This window comes from Mytilus trossulus, chromosome 4, assembly GCF_036588685.1.
Source record: "Mytilus trossulus isolate FHL-02 chromosome 4, PNRI_Mtr1.1.1.hap1, whole genome shotgun sequence".
NCBI classification, from domain to species: Eukaryota; Metazoa; Mollusca; class Bivalvia; order Mytilida; family Mytilidae; genus Mytilus; species Mytilus trossulus.
Genome location: NC_086376.1, coordinates 94,991,176 through 95,008,727, shown reverse-complemented (window position 1 = coordinate 95,008,727; position 17,552 = coordinate 94,991,176). Strand labels below are relative to the sequence as shown.

The 17,552-nt window shown below is 34.4% G+C and overlaps 2 protein-coding genes across 2 annotated transcripts; one reads left to right on the top strand and one right to left on the bottom strand.

The window, feature by feature from the left end:
* Positions 1-913: 913 nt before the first annotated feature.
* LOC134716398 (zinc finger protein 501-like) lies at positions 914-6,946 on the bottom strand. The gene is made up of 2 exons (XM_063579381.1): positions 6,873-6,946; positions 914-3,626 (listed from the first exon to the last, which is right to left on the bottom strand). Exon 2 carries the CDS (start codon positions 3,132-3,134, stop codon positions 1,683-1,685), a length of 1,452 nt encoding a protein of 483 aa, XP_063435451.1. The 5' UTR covers positions 3,135-3,626; positions 6,873-6,946; the 3' UTR covers positions 914-1,682.
* An 8,398-nt stretch (positions 6,947-15,344) lies between these two features.
* LOC134716396 (uncharacterized) lies at positions 15,345-17,037 on the top strand. Its single transcript, XM_063579380.1, has 2 exons — positions 15,345-15,511; positions 16,360-17,037. The coding sequence occupies exon 2, from the start codon at positions 16,366-16,368 to the stop codon at positions 16,921-16,923; it is 558 nt and encodes a 185-aa protein (XP_063435450.1). The 5' UTR covers positions 15,345-15,511; positions 16,360-16,365; the 3' UTR covers positions 16,924-17,037.
* Positions 17,038-17,552: the final 515 nt, after the last annotated feature.

Here is a 17,552-nt window from a genome sequence, read left to right as displayed (position 1 = left end):
TAAACTTAAGTTGTACGTCAACAATGGCAATCTCCATATTTTTATACTGTACTACTGTCAAATCCACATGATCAAATACATGTACACAGTGTACATGTAGATTGTGTATAAATGTACACTGTGTAGATTGTGTATAAATGTACATTGTGAAGACTGTGTATAAATGTACATTGTGTACGTAGAGTGTGTATAAATGTGCAATGTGTAGATTGTGTGTAAATGTACTGTGTAGATTGTGTATAAATATGCACTGTGTAGATTGTGTATAAATGTGCACTGTGTAGAATGTGTATAAATATACACTGTGTAGATTGTGAATAAATGTATATTGTGTAGATGTTGTAAACAAACACTAACATATACTCATTGCCTTCAATTACAATGTAGGTAAGGTTTTCATGGTTTTAATATAAACAGAGAAAATCAAAATAATTTAATTCATAATTGCACATAACATTGACTTAATTTCTACTTTTATAATCATTATAATTTTTACATCCACAATAAATGCAAACTAACTAAGATAGAATAAATAAAGCATTTGAAACAAATTGATTTCATTAATTATCAGGCTAAATAATCTACCATAACTTGTTCATGTCTTTACACCCATTGTCAGTTTTGATGGAACTAATATATATGTTATTTAAAAGAACATAAGAACATATAACTTATGATAAACTGATAAATTTGTATGGAATTTTACACCTTAATTTACACCAGAGTACATGTACTACTTTATAGAAATGTAAAGCTGAAAAATGCTTGTTCAAAATTTAGATTCTATTTAATTTCACCATTTTATTTCATTTAAATTTTATATATATATATATATATCAGAACTAAACACTCTAATTTAAAAACCAGTTGTTGGCATGACATGGGTTATTTTCTTCTCATATATATATATATATATATATATATATATGTCATGATGGTATGATACTAAAACCCTAACAAGAAGGATTGTGTCTGATATTCATATGATGAAGACATAATCTTTCAATCAGTTTAATTGAAGTCTGGAGCTGGCATGTCAGTTAACTGCTAGTAGTTTGTTGTTATTTATGTATTATTGTCGTTTTGTTTATTTTCTTTGGTTTCATCTTATCAGACTCTGACTTCTCTTGAACTGACTTTTAATGTGCGTAATGTTATGCGTTTACTTTTCTACATTGGCTAGAGGTATAGGGGAGGGTTGAGATTTCATAAACATGTTTAACCCCGCTGCATTGTATTATTTTCAATTTTAATTTCTTGTGTACAATTTGGAGTTTAGTATGGCATTCATTATCACTGAACTAGTAAATATATTTGTTTAGGGTCCATCTGAAGAACACCTCTGGGTGCTGGAATTTCTTGCTCCATTGAAGACCTGTTGGTGACCTTCTGCTGTTGTCTGTTCCATGGTTGAGTTGTTGTCTCTTTGACACATTCCCCAATTCCATTCTCAATCTTATATATGTTGTTATTACATTTGTAACAGTATATAATATACTAATCTATAAGGGCTGCTAACAATGGATAAGCACCTTCTCTTTCTATTGTTAAATATTCTAGATAGTGAAAAAAATTTAATCTTACAAAAAGATATTTTTATTTCATTCATTTGACTAGTTGAATTAATATTGCTTGTTAATTAATAGAAAATATAGTTATTTTCTGAAATGTCAAATGTACATTTAAGGGGGTTCAGTTTTTATCAGAAATTGTTCATTCTTTTGAATCAATTCTTTAATACTTTCTGTTAATTCATCATCTGCTGTAGTTTTAACATGTTTAACATTGCTTTTAACCTTTTTTAATCTTGGTGCTCTTGACCATGTTTTGGGTATAGATTTCTCATGATAAATAAGGGAATGTTTTTGGTAAGTTGCACCATGTACAAACTTGACTCCACATATTTCACAAGTATATTTAGTTTCTTTCTTAGACACATTAGAATTAGGTTGAACAAATTCATCTGATGTACGATTTGAGTCTGGTAAATGTTGCCATTCCGTGGGTACTGAGGGATGAAATGTCCGCATGTGCTTCCGGAAACCTGAAGTCTGAACAAATCTACTACCACACACATCGCATGCATATGGTTTCTCACCCGTGTGTTTTTTCATGTGCTGGTGTAAGTGATGATTACGACTAAAACATTTACTACACACATCACACTTAAACCGTTTCACACCTGTATGTATAACTGAATGGTTGTGTAGTTCTCCGTTAGAAAAGAAAGCTTTGTTACACACAGGGCAGGGAAATGGCGCCTCTCCTGTGTGGATTCTCTGGTGTCTCTTTAATGTGTTTCCGTACCTAAACTTCTTACCACAGAGATCACACTGATAGGGACGCTGACCAGTGTGTATCAGAATATGTTTGGCAAGATTTCCTGCATCAAAGAATGGTTTATCACAATAATCACAGGAGTACGGTTTTATACCAGAATGTAGCACCATGTGTTTTTTCAGATTACATTTCTCAGAAAACTGTCGTTTACAAATTTCACATTCATGGGGTTTCTCCCCAGTATGGCGTTTCATGTGATCTTTTAATGTACAAGCATGATTAAAACTTTTCCCACATATACCACAGGTGTGTTTCTTCTCCCCGCCATGTGTGTTGTAATGTCTCATTAGATTCCCCTTCTTGTTAAACTTTTTGTCACAAATATCACACGAGAATGGCTGTTCTCCACTGTGTATTATCAAATGTTCTTTCAGACTGCTCTTACTTGAGAAATCTTTACTACAGAATTGACAAATATAGTCCAAATATTGAGTTGGTATCTTGACAAGGATTACATTCTGTTGGCATGGCAACACAGTTTTGTTAATTGCACTATCTTCTGTCATGTCTATACTGGATTGGTCTTTCTGCAAGGGTAATTCCATTCTATTTATACTTGTAAACTGACCTTCACCTGTGTAAATCTCTTGTGATTTGTTCATCATTGCATGTAAATGTTTTTCTACCATTTCATTTGATACTACACATTCATCATTCTTTTCAATGTTACTATTAGATGTTTCATGGTTTGACTTGACTAAATTTTCAGCTACATGTATGTTATTTATTTCATGGTTTGCCATTTCCTTGACTGAAATTTCAGCTATGTAATTTACTTCAAGGTTGCAATCCATCACTGTTTATAAATCTAAGTCTGATTTACTTTATAAGTAATTTTGCTGACTTAAAATTCAGAATCTGTATACACTTCTGTTTGGTGGAAACTTATGAATCAATGTAGAATATTCAGGATTCAACTTATTTTCAAGTGTAATTGTCTGATGAGAAGGTTCATGAGCTGTCTGTCTGTGAAACCTGATTGCAGAGAAGGTTCAAAATCCAATTTGTTATCTAGCTTTCTTTTTAGTTTTTTGTTTGTTTTTTGAAATTTATCCAGTTTCAGTTACATGAAGTCAGATTTCATATCAAAAATTTCTATTGATTCATTTTCTAATTCTATTACTGATATTTTTGGTTCTACCATCATGACCATGAAAGTTTATCTTTTTCAGAAAAGTTTCACTCAAGCTTTGTAAATGTAATGAATATTGTGTGATGTTTACTTCCATGGTGTAATGTGACTCATTCATGGTCAGATAACTGCAACATCTTTATCACTTTATGATCTGTAAAAAAAACCAAAACTTATTAATAAAATTTGGTTAGAATTTTTTGAATTCAGTGAGGCTTAAAAAACTTTTACACACATGTACATTCTTGTTACTTTTAAATGAGAATTTGGTTTATGCCTTTCTGCCTTAAAAAGATAACATTTTCGCTGTCAATAATGAATTTTAAAGTCTCAGTCTGTTTTCGAAATCATGATCATCTTTAATAAATGTTTCAGATATTTTGGTGACAATTAATAAATGCCACATACATGTTTAAAGCTTGATAATTTTGATGCTTGAGGCATATAATGCAAAAGATTTGCATCTCAAATTGTTGGTTATATCATTTATTGATAGATCATATTACAGGACTCTCATGTTACTTTTCCATGCTCTGACATATTCCTTCTAGATAGATCATACAGGGCTCTCAGGTTACTTTTCCATGCTCTGACATATTCCTTCTTGATAGATCATACAGGGCTCTCAGGTTACTTTTCCATGCTCTGACATATTCCTTCTCTTTGTTTTCTCAATTTTATAATTTTTCAGGAAATGTTTGAAATCAAGTTTCAATAAAAAATGTTGACAATGTATGATAATCTTTCCAGTGATATTGTTGGCTTTTTTCAAAACTACCTCTACCCTTTTTCATTGGGAAAATATGCGTCATTTTTATCAAATTGGGAAATTTATAATAAACCATGAATTTGACTGAAACTTCAATTTGCAGACCCCCTTTCAATAGGTGAACCCTGATTTGAAATAAGACTCCTTTTTATTAGTGATCATGATGATACATAAATAAACCCTCAATTCTGCACATATAGTCATTTTATGCATGAAAATTGTTTAAAGGAGTGTTTTTCAGGTTGTATTCATGCACCATAACTACGGAGACTGAATTATTTGGGAAAGTTGTCTTTTTTTTTGGAATAATTTTAAGCCATTTTTATTCAAATTGGGATTCTTCTCCAGAGAAGAAAGCCTTTATTCTCCATTAATTTAAGGCAAACAAGATCACTGCTTTCAAAATAAAGACTTAAGAACAACACAAGTAAAAATTTAACATATATTACATGTACATGTATATATTACAATTAAATAAAATTATAAAAGTCAATATAGTGTTGGAGCAGGAATAAATTGTCAGTTGCTAAATTTTGTTGCCAGTTTTGAAAAGTTGGAACATTTGTCATCATATACATGATAAGTAATGATTTAGAATTGGAATGTAATGTTTTGGTCTGTAAGGGTGGTGTTTTGTTTTTTTATGTATATGAACTTTGCCACTCAAAATTTTAATATTTCAATAAATTCTTTCAGAAATGCAGAATGGTTGTTTTAGGATATTTACATAGCCTTTATGTTTAATAGCAAAAAATATGCAATAGAAGTGCATGTAGAAGTTTCCTTGACATCCATCGCATGTAAGCTGCTAGAGCACATAGTACACAGTTCTATAATGGACCACTTTGACCAAAACAACATACTCTGCGATGAACAACATGGGTTCAGAACCAAACGGTCATGCGAGTCTCAGCTGGTAATAACCATTCATGAAATAGCTAAGAACATGGAGGACAGCGACCAGACAGACATCATCTTGTTAGACTTCGCCAAGGCCTTTGATAAGGTACCACATGCCAGACTTCTTCATAAAATGGATTATTACGGGGTAAGAGCCCAGCTCCAATGGATTGAACAGTTTCTGTCTAACAGAACTCAGTCTGTGATCCTTGAAAACCATAAGTCGGACCCTCTTGACGTGGTACAATGTATCTGGAGTACCTCAGGGCACTGTGATGGGCCCCTTACATTAGAAATACAGCAGATGCAGACTTGCTGCAAAAAGACCTAACCTCGCTGGAAACATAAAAGGAGTGGCAAATGTGTTTCCACCAGAAAAATGTACAGTCATCCATGTCTCAGACAGCGGGAAATACCTGGGGCTCACTATGAACAAAGACCTCACCTAGACAAACCATATCAACCAGACCATAGGGAAATCCTCAAAGACACTTGGTTTCTTACGGAGAAATCTTGATACATGTAGGTGTACTCCAGCAACAAAAGCCACAGCCTACTCTACGCTTGTAAGGCCAACCCTGGAATATGCCTCCCCAGTATGGGATCCTCACCAAATCACCACCATACGTGACATAGAGCAGGTAAAAAGATGAGCAGCTCGCTTTGTTTATAGTTGCTACCAGGATAACCCTCCTGGATGTGTAACTAAGTTACTGGACCAACTTCAGTGGGAATCACTGCAACACAGACGATGGAAACAGAGTCTGGTGCTGTGTTACAAGACTCAACACCAGATGATTGCCATTGATCCAGCCAAATACTACACGACAGGAGACAGTAGGACCAGGGGCAACCACAAACTTAGACAACTAGAGTGAAGAGGGATGTATACTACCACTCATTCTTCCCAAAAACAACTAGAGAATGGAATAAACTTCCGGAATCTGTAGTGGATTCCGGATCCCTAGAGGACTTCTGGGCTAGAGTGAATACCATCCCCTGGACCAAGCCACATCTGAAATAGACAGCAGGATAACCAGTGTACATAGATGTAATTAATATCCTATTTTATTGTAAATACTGTCCAGATTATTTCCTGGACTTTTACTTTTGGCCAGAGAGGTGGCTTCCTGTCTGTTTGAGATGCACCCCAGTCAATTACACTTTACTACAGAGTTTGACTCGTAAAGGGAAGAAGAAGAAGATGTATGCTTATATCAGAATTTTAAAAATCTTGGTGACAAAAAAGTTATTTGCAAGTTGGTTAGTAATTTTTATTAAAGTCAGCATAAATGTACATGTCAACATTTAACAGTATAAAACATGAGCTTGATAGGCTCTTTAGCCTACTATAACTTAGTAAAGTTGTACCTGAAGAACCATGCATGTAGCTCTTGTGTCCTTATGCTATTTTTTTTACTATTTGCAGACCATTATGAGAAACTAAGAACTGGAGAACTATGGTTCAACAATTTCTCTCCAACTTGCTGCAGAACCATAGCTCTTATATTCGCAAATAGTGTGAAAAAATATCATAAGTGCCTAAAAGCTAAAGTTCCACAGCTACCTTCGCTCTCCTAAATGCACACATAGATTTTGATTCTGAAATTCAGTAGAGCTTTTTATCGAAAATTGTTCGTTTGTCTCTCTTAAAACTAGAGTTCAGGACAAATTGGGCTAAATATTATGTGTGCTATTTGGGTATGACTTTTCTGTGTAAGGTTTTTATACCATGTTCGTTTGTGACTACGTTCTTCAGGGTAATCGAAATTTATTGCTTTGTTGAAAAGTTTCCGGAAGTAGATTGACGCATGTTAAAATATTCACGTACCGGTACAAGTGTGACCAATAATCCGCGTAGCTGCTTTTATAAGTCGATATAGTTTTCAACTGCATGCGTTAGGAGTACGTAATTTTAAATATGGAGAATAAGATCCACACATCGCCAGTTGGGGAATGAACCCTAATTATTTCTAAGTATTACTGTGATTTTTGGTTCTTTTTCAATTTTGTCAAAATATTAAGCTAAGGAAGATCAAGGAACATCGCTAAGGAACTACTCACTTGCAAGTGAATAATTCGACCTCGTTGAATCCCCATGTTACAATAAATTTAACCCCTAATGCCTTAGCTGGTGATGGGTGATGGGTTACGTAGTTAAATTCTAGAGAAGAAGAATGTATGCAGCTATTTAGAGGAAGAATATGTCAATTCAAACATTTCATGGCACTGTGTAAATTGTGGAATGCCGAATTTTTCGTCGTCATTATTTCAGTCCTTCATCATCGACTCAACTTGCAACTCGTTTCAATCTTTATCCAGCGGTGAGACATCAATATCAAGCCCAGGACCACCGGCATACTCATCATCACCTAAGCAAAAAAGAAAAGGGACAAACAGAAGCAAAATAATAAAGGCAATAACACTAAAATCGTTGTTGTGACTTTTCAAAGTATAAAGAACAAAAAAGAAGTATTAATGAACATGATAGACACCTCCAATCCCGAAATAATATTAGGGACTGAAACATGGCTAAGACCAGACATATTAAGCTCTGAGATATTTCCACCACAATACTCAGTATATAGAAAAGATCGTACAGATGGATACGGGGGTGTATTGATAGCTGTAAAAGATATCATCATCAGCAAAGAACTACCCGTACAAAGACTTTTAAGTGACACAGAATCTTTATATATCAGAGTAACAACACCTGACAGTAAATCCATCATAGTAGGATGTCTCTATAGACCACCCAGCAGCGATATCACCTACATGGATAAAATGAGTAATACAGCAGAAGAAATATTTAAAGAAAATAATTCATCAATATTATGGCTAGGAGGAGATCTAAACCTTCCTGATATTGACTGGAAATCAAATTCAATATGTGGCAACCAATACTCTTCACAAATCAATAATAGGTTTGTGGACATGGTAAATAACTGCTGCCTAGATCAAGTGGTAACATTCCCCACAAGAGGATCAGCAACACTTGACATCTTCCTCACTAACAGACCATCCTTAGTAAATAGATGTGAACCTATTCCTGCAATAGGCGACCATGACATTGTCTTTATTGATAGCAACGCAATAGCAATGCACCCAAAACCAACGCAAAGAAAAATTTACATCTGGAAAAGAGCAGACATAGAAAAGATGAAATCAGAGGCACAGGAGCTATCCAAAATATTCCATGGCTTATACAACGCACAGAGCTCAATATTAGAGATGTGGGAATTCATAAAATCAGGTCTCAAGAATATAATGGATAAAAACGTACCATCGAAAATGTCTTCAACAAGATTCCACCAACCATGGATAAACGGTACAATAAAGCGTATCACTCGAAGGAAAAAGAAAGCTTTTAAAAAAGCTCGAACAACAAAATCAACTAAAGATATAAAGAGATACAAAAATATAAAAAAAGACCTCACAAAAAGAATGTAAGAAAGCATATTCTACATACATACATGACATCATAAGCCCAGAGCAGAAATCCAATCCTAAGAAGTTCTGGAGTTTCATCAAGAATAAAAGATGCGAAAATGGAGGAGTTGCACCACTTAGAAACACAGATGGCCTCACATATTCGGATAACAAACTGAAGGCCAATATACTCAACAATCAGTTCTCTTCAGTATTTAACAGCAATGAAGACAAGACAACCATAAAGAAAATGAAAACAAACCCGTACCCACACATGGAATACATCACCATTGGGGAAAACGGAGTACACAAACTACTATCAAATCTGAACATACATAAAGCATCAGGGCCAGATGAAATCTCTACAAGATTATTGAAATCAATAGCTCCTGAAATATCGCCAATACTAACCACCTTTTTCCAAGCCTCAGTAGACCAAGGCACATTACCATCTGACTGGAAAATGCAAATGTAGTACCAATATTTAAGAAAGGGGACCGTAGTCAAGCATCAAACTACCGACCAGTCTCGCTAACTGCAATACTATGTAAACTATTGGAGCATATCATCTGTACCAATATCATCAAACACCTGGAAAACCACTCCATCCTGACCGATGCTCAACATGGTTTTAGAAAAGAACGGTCGTGTGAATCCCAACTCATTCTCACGATCCAAGACTTAGCCAAAAACATCGACAATAAAGAGCAAGTAGATCTAATTCTCTTAGACTTTTCAAAGGCCTTTGACAAAGTCCCACATGAACGACTACTGTACAAGATCGACCATTACGGTATTAGAGGAACAACATTAAAATGGCTGAGAAACTTTCTGGCTGACAGACAGCAATGTGTACTTCTGGAAGGAGAATCGTCAGAAACCTCACCAGTGCAGTCTGGAGTTCTACAAGGTAGTGTGCTTGGTCCGCTTATGTTTCTTATCTTTATAAATGACCTCCCAGAGTATGTGTCATCTTCAAATGTTAGACTTTTTGCAGACGACTGCGTCCTCTACCGACAGATAAGAAGCGAAAGGGATGTGAACACACTCCAAAACGACATGGATGGACTTCAACAATGGGAGGCAGATTGGCAGATGGAATTCCACCCCCAAAAATGCCAACTCCTCAGAGTAACAACAAAGCGGAAAATAGTCAAGGCAAATTATAACATTCACGGCCACATCCTAGAAGAGGTGGACTCTGCGAAATATCTTGGCGTCTCAATACACAAAACATTGAGTTGGAACAAACACATTGACAACATCGCAAAGAAAGCTTACTCCACCCGAGCTTTTCTTCAAAGGAACATCAAAAGTTGTCCTAGTAAAACAAAAGCATTATGTTATCAAACGCTTGTAAGACCACTCATGGAATACTCTAGCACCATCTGGGATCCATCTACTAAGGACAACATAAACAAATTAGAAGCTATACAACGCCGATGCGCACGATTTGTTCTTAATGACTACAGAAGAACGAGTAGCGTAACATCAATGCTACAAGCATTAAACTGGAAGACACTACAGGAAAGAAGAGCTCAGTGTAAGGTCATCATGTTCTACAGAGTAGTACACGAACTGATTGCAGTACCAACAACAAATGTACAGCCAGTAATATCAACAGTAAGAGGACACAATGAACGATTCCTCGTTCCTTATGCCAGGACTCAAGTTTATCGTCACTCGTTTTTCCCAGATACCATCAGAATCTGGAATGGACTGCCACAACACATAGTAAGCTGCACAACCCTTGAATCATTCAAAAGGGGTGTGCAAGTGGTCCAGCTTCGATAGATGTACAACCATGTTTTTATCGTTATTTTAAAAATCACCGTTTTCACTGTAGATAATCCGCACTTACCGCACATTTGTTGTTCTCACATCGAACATGTACATAAAACAGTACGATAATACTCCCCTGGTATAGGCCTGTACTATAAAGGAAGAAGAAGAATATTGAAAGTCACCGTGAAAAGGTTTAATGATTCGATCCACACAAGCCTGAATAATTCTATGAGTGGCCGTTCATGTCATTTGCGCGATTATATACGCGTATATAATTTTCAACGCGTATATATACGCGTATATTGTGGTTTTCAACGCGTATATTGTGGTTTTCAACGCGTATATTGTGGTTTTCAACGCGTATATTATCGTTTTATACGCGTATATTGTTAAAATAAACACGTTTATACTTTATTCCAATTTACTTATCATATACGCGTTAATATACGCGTTATTTGCATAAATATACGCGTTAATATACGCGTTAATATACGCGTTATTTGTGTTAATATACGCGTATGAAATCATAAACAATAAGACAAACGAATGTTTATTAACGCGTATATAATGATTTCATACGCGTATATTAACACAAATAACGCGTATATTAACGCGTATATTTATGCAAATAACGCGTATATTAACGCGTATATGATAAATAAATTGGAATAAAGTATAAACGTGTGTATTTTAACAATATACGCGTATAAAACGATAATATACGCGTTGAAAACCACAATATACGCGTATATATACGCGTTGAAAATTATATACGCGTATATAATCGCGCAAATGACATGAACGGCCACTCATATAATTCTTGCACTGTCACGGAATAGAATTTCCTTCATAATACAAGTTCCAATAGGAAAAATTATTCTGGAATATTATTTCCACAAGAATAAATATTACAGCATATGTTCCTAACGGAATAAATGGTATAGAATATTTGTTCCAACAGGCCTGAATAGATACGTATTATGACAATGTTTATAACAAAGTTTCCATTTGAACTTCTGTTAGGTGGAACAAAAATACGTTGACAACATATGTAAAAACGACGATAAACATAGTTTTGATCTACAATATTAAACCAAACATACCTAGAAAAATCCCAATGCACATGTTCGCTTTCTCGCGGTTTATGTTTTAAATTATATCAATCTAATTGAAATGTTGATCTTACGTTATATACTGCTCATATGCAGTATAACGTAATCAGAGATCAACATTTCAATTAGATTGAAATTATATCTATGTATATATCGGGTTTTATGATGTCAAGTGACGGATCCAGAAATTTTCATAAGTGGGGGCCAACTTCAGTCACGCTTCAGTGATTCCCTATATAAGCAACCAAATTTTTCCCAAAAAGAGGGGCCCGGGCCCCCTGGCCCCTCCCTAAAGTCTGCCTCCAAGGCCGTAACTAGGCATCTTATTTTAGTGAGGCAAAATAATTGAGCCGAGCGAAGCGAGGCGAAAATTTTTTTTTGAGGGTATGAAATGAATGGTGCAAAATCCTGCATTCTAGGCATTTTTAGAGAGTTTGTTAATGTTTTGAATTTTGACTCTTTTTATATAAATTTTTCACATTTTAAGACTTTTACTAACACCAAAGTTTTAACAACTTTATTTAAATTTATATGTAAGATAATCATCCAAATATCACTGATTTGAGTCTGCTGCCAGAACATAGAACAAACATCGATTCAGTAGAGTTTGCCAAATTTTTCTACGGCGGTTCAGTCATATTGTTTCAGAATTATAATTTGGTCTGCTGATATCCTTATTGCATGGAGCATGACAAGACCGCACAATCTCTCCACTCATGTATGCTCTTTTCCAAGTTTTCAGTCATTTCAGGGCAGTCTGTGTTTCTAAAGGTAGCACATTATCATCAACACAATGACAAATGTTTTCTTCCAATTCCTTCTCCATCAGCAATTCCGTAGCAGCATCTGTAGTAACAGTATTGTTTGCAAAAGGGAATTACGATTTCCTGTAAGCACCATCATACAATCGCAGTTACAAAACATTAAACTCGCTTTTATGCTGACAAAGAATAGACAAACTAGGAATAGAATGAGATAAGATACAAGTATAATGATTCTATCGATCTATATAGTAATAAATCTGATATGGGTACAGGGGAAATTGGAATGGAGTTTTTGACGTTTACAAGTAGGTCCGTAATTTTCAAGTATATCTGGAAATAGTTGGTGGTATTTTAGTTCCAGAATCTATAAATTAAGTGGTTAGGGGTTGTCCGATTCCGAAACCCCGAATATAAAGAAGCGAAATTCCGTAGTCCCGAATAAGAAAAGACGAAATCGTGTGTTAAAGTTTCTACCATTCCTCAATAGTATTAAATTGGAATATGGGATATTCTTTCAATTTTTAAGGTTAAAAAAACATGGATAAAACTAATCCATGCATGTTTCATATTATTTATATTTTATTTGTCTGTGACCCGCCTGTAAAGAGAAAGATTAAAGTTCGTGAAATGAATACGCAGACAGGACTGTCCCCTTGCGATGCCCAGTTCTTGATTTGTCAAAAGTTGGTGATACGGAGAAATGAATACGCAGACATGACTGTCCCCTTCCGATGACCAGTACTTGATTTGTCAGTCTACTTATCGTTTTTTGATTGTTCTAATGAAGTTATATGCAATACTCAGACTCTGTTCACAAAAAAAGTCTACTAGAATTATTCCTTCTTTACCTTCAGTGTCGCTTTTCCTTTTTCTGCAATAGCCCATTTATAACTAGAGATCCATGATGATTATCGTTACTTGGTCAATGTAATCGAGAAACATCACCCGTTGCTATGCTGAGTTATATCCAGAAAGAATACATTGTAGTTTAAAAGGAATGATGACAAGTTATAGAAATTAAGGTTGAGACAGAACAACAAATGACTATTATATTTATATATTTGTATAAAAAAATAATCAGTGTCGAAATTTTAGTGAGGCAATTGCCTCACTTGCCTCAAGGGTAGTTACGGCCTTGGCCTCTGATGTGTATGTATGATCTGTAGGCAGTCTTCGAAGGTCATGCTGTTATTTTTTTTATTTTAGACTTGATGTGATTTTAATATTATGTTTTAGTATGTTAAATATAAATAAAACGGGCGTGCTAAATCGGTGAACATGGACTGGACAAATAATTCCCCTTTAACTGATTTTCACCTGGGAATAGCCAGTGTCATTGTCTGCGCGCGAGTCACATTATTTAGACCATCTATGATGGTCGACCGTTTTAGTATACTTTACGCCGTACATCTATAATGGTCGACCGATAATCTATCATTATCCCCGATAAATTGTGATTATCAGAATATCTATTAATATGCTTCCCGCCTTCCATATTATGTATATTATCTCACTTTAAAAATCCTCGTTTCCACTTCAATTTTAAATGGGTGCTGGTCTGTTCCGTACGATATTAAGATAACAGCGTATATATATATATATATATATATAACTGTGTTCATAAATTTTGTCACCTCGAGTAAACGGCAATGTTAAATTTGTACAAGAAATTCATATTTCACTTAGACAAAAATGCACGGTAAATAAAAAGTAGATATATAGGCTCTAACGAGTATGTGTCGCTCACCTTGGTCTTTGCTCATATTGAACAAAGGACACTCTCCAAACGTGTAGGCGAGAATATCAATCATGACAGATACCTCTGTTTTGATCTTGTATTATCATTTACTATGTTTAGTTTCTAACTATCTTCTCCCGTTTTAAAAAAAAAAAAACTAACAGAGATTGAAAACATAAATATCAATTTACGGAAAATCATTCCTATAAAGCGTGTGATTTACCACTTATGTTCTCTTTGAAGCCAAGTAATCCATCTTGGTTTGGAGGCAGGGTTATCGGAATTTTTTTTGAAATATGATGATTGTGACCGAGTTTGGCTAAATATGGCTCAGTGTTTTTGGAGGACAAAACTTTTGAAAAAGTTAACGACGCCGCGGGCGACGACGGGCACTAAGTTATGAGAAAAGTTTACTTGGTCCTTTAAGCTAATAAGGAGATGTTGTTTGAATGGCCAATCATAAGACAACTATCTAGCCTGTGGTTTTGACTAATCTTACGACGTGCAGCTAGATCGAACCGGGATATGATGTGCAGGGCGAACAACTACTTAGTATCTATATAAAATCAAATGAAATGGATTTAAGCAATTGAAGACAACGATAATTGTTGTAACCATTAGATACCTGTGAATTATTTGAAATTATCTTTCGCTAACAATTATACTATTTAAAGTGAATTTGATTTAACAATTGAAACTTTAAAGTTTTTATAGGCTCGGATAATCTTGAGAAATATTTCAAATATTTTTTCCGTTTTAAATGGGTTTCATTTAAAGTTGATATTTATTTAATTTTAATTAAGATCTGATTCGAAAATAGAATTGAAATCTTTAGGAAGTTCAATAAACAAGACGTTTTTACGGAACAGCCAATTCTTATAATACTTAACTACAAACTGCTAATAGTTTTGTGTAATATAAATGAAACAAACTTAAATTAAAGTGCCTATAGATTCCTTATATTTAAATCTCTTTCTACAAATTGTACACATACGTTATTTAGCAACCTCTTTACGCCAATTAGCTGTATTGTAAAGTGACAGTTATCCCTCTAAGGTCACACCAAACAATATAAAACTGCTACTTTTGTCACATTGAGATATGTTTCATTTATTACATATTATGGATATGTTTTCTACTTGATTAAATGCCCAAATCTCTTATGTTTGTCTGTTGGCCTTTGGTTAATCTTTTATAAAAATATATAACACGACAAGCCTTTGTGTAAGTACAAAAGACTTTCAATTAAAGGGTATAATTACATAAAAATGGCGTAAACGATTCAATTGTTGCCTTTTGTTAAATAGACAATGTCTGAATCAAACTGTAGAAATTAATTATTGCTGGATTTGTTTGCGATCGTAACGTTACGTAATCATAGGGATTAATAAATAAAGCTATGTTTTGACCATTGACAAAATATCGGACCATTGACAACATTTGACATAACATATCCGAGGTGTCCAGCATGAGAGGTTGACGACTAAAGTTTGATAAAACGGAGAAAATATTGTGTACGGGAAAAAACAAATATATAGAAAGGTAAGAAATTATATATATATTTTTTTATATATGGCTTTCTTAAGGAATTTACATGTATTTACATATTCTTATCTCATGCAAGGATTTGTATAATATGTCTTGCTATACAAATCCTTGTCTCATGACACAATAATCATTATTATTGTTTCAATTATTCATTTGATAATAATTGGGTATTACAAAGTATTGAATTAATATACCAGATGAAGCAAAGTGTCGAAAAATAAGAATAATGAAGTAATAATATACAATATTTACATTATGTCATTGATCAAATGTATTCATTCAGAGTATGTTCACTTGTTTGTGTCTTTTGAATCAGTTCAGGCATTTCAATTTATATTGTAACTAGTGTTTCATTCTATGTTGTGATATAACACTATTGTTTCAAGTAAGAGTGAAGGTTTGGTACCTATTAAAACGTTTTTTTTTAAACCCGTTGCATTTGTTTGAACCTGTCCTAAGTCAGGATCCTGATGTTCAGTGGTTTTATATATATTGATAAGACCGTTGGTTTTTCTGTTAAAATGGTTGTAAGCTGTATTTATTTGGGCCCTTTATAGCTTGCATTTCGGTGTGAGCCAAGGCTCCGTGTTGAAGACCGTACTTTGCCATATAATGGTTTACTTTTTACAAATTGTGACTTGGATGGTGATTTGTCTCATTGGCACTCATACTACATCTTCATATATATATATATATAAGGTTAACGCTATTGCGTGAATCTTTCGCAGTACATTTTTATATTGCACTTATTCTTCAAGGGATACTATTTGATATTTTCCTACATTGTATGAATATTATATGTATCCGCTCCATAGTTTATGAATTATCTGTTTTGATTTCAGGTAGTCATGTCTTTCCTAAAGAATGTGTTTTCGTCAAAGCCAGAGATAAGTACGTCCTCGCCAACAGTGTCAAAGAGTTCAAGGCTTAATGGAATTCTTCGTAAAGAAAGTACTTCGGATAGCAGTAGTGTAGACACTTTCGATTCAAGATGCTCTATCTGTATAGAAACTCAAAGTGCATACATATCAAATTCTGAAAATTCTGGTGACGATTCAGACTCTTGTATTGACTGTGGCAGTAAACTAGGAAAAAATAACTCTAAAATTAACCCTAAGAGAGTCTCATTCAACGCACAAGTGAAAAGGCGGGTATTTTTGTCAGACGCCAGTGAAAGGACACGTGATAAAACAAACCAAAATGCAGTTAGACATTCAATGCATGTGAATCCACACAGCCATTCAATCCCTGTCAATCCACAATACCATAGACATTCAATCCATGTCAAGCCGAATCATCACAGACATTCACTACAAACATCAGGATATGTTATGTATGTTCCCAATCATCCGGGATCTTCGTACCAAATAACAAATAAAGGAACAGTGTATTTCAGAATTATATGAACTTACTTTTTGAATTTTTACACCATGTAAATAAGTCTGCAGCAAAGTGCAATAACACGCAAATGTGTCAGAAATTATCAATTATTGTTGAGTTAATAAAAACATTTTATTAAACATGTCTGTTTTCAAATATGTACATTGTACAGTGTATACGTATTTTCATATAAATCCAGTATTGTTCTTTAGAAAAAAGGCATGCACTATAGTTGTTAATGTCTGTGTCATCTTGGTCTCTTGTGGACAGTTGTCTCATTGGCAATCATACCTCATCTCCCTTTTTATATTAGAATAGTTAAACGAAACTAAGCATGTCATAGTTTAGATTAAAAAAGAAACGCATTTCAGCGGGCAATGAAACAACCCGTTTGGATGAGCAACCTATATATCTCATCAAATCTGTTTTGAAGTTGTGATCAGTTGTATTGGTATTCTGAGGCATGACAATAATATCGGAGAACAATGCAAACAATAATGTGTCCATAGTACACGCATGTCCCACTTGCACTATCACTACTATCACTTTTTTATATGTTCAGTGGACCGTGAAAATGGGGACCCTAACTCTAATTTGGTATTACAATTAGAAAGATCATATCATAAGAAACATGTGTACTAAGTTTCAAGTTCAT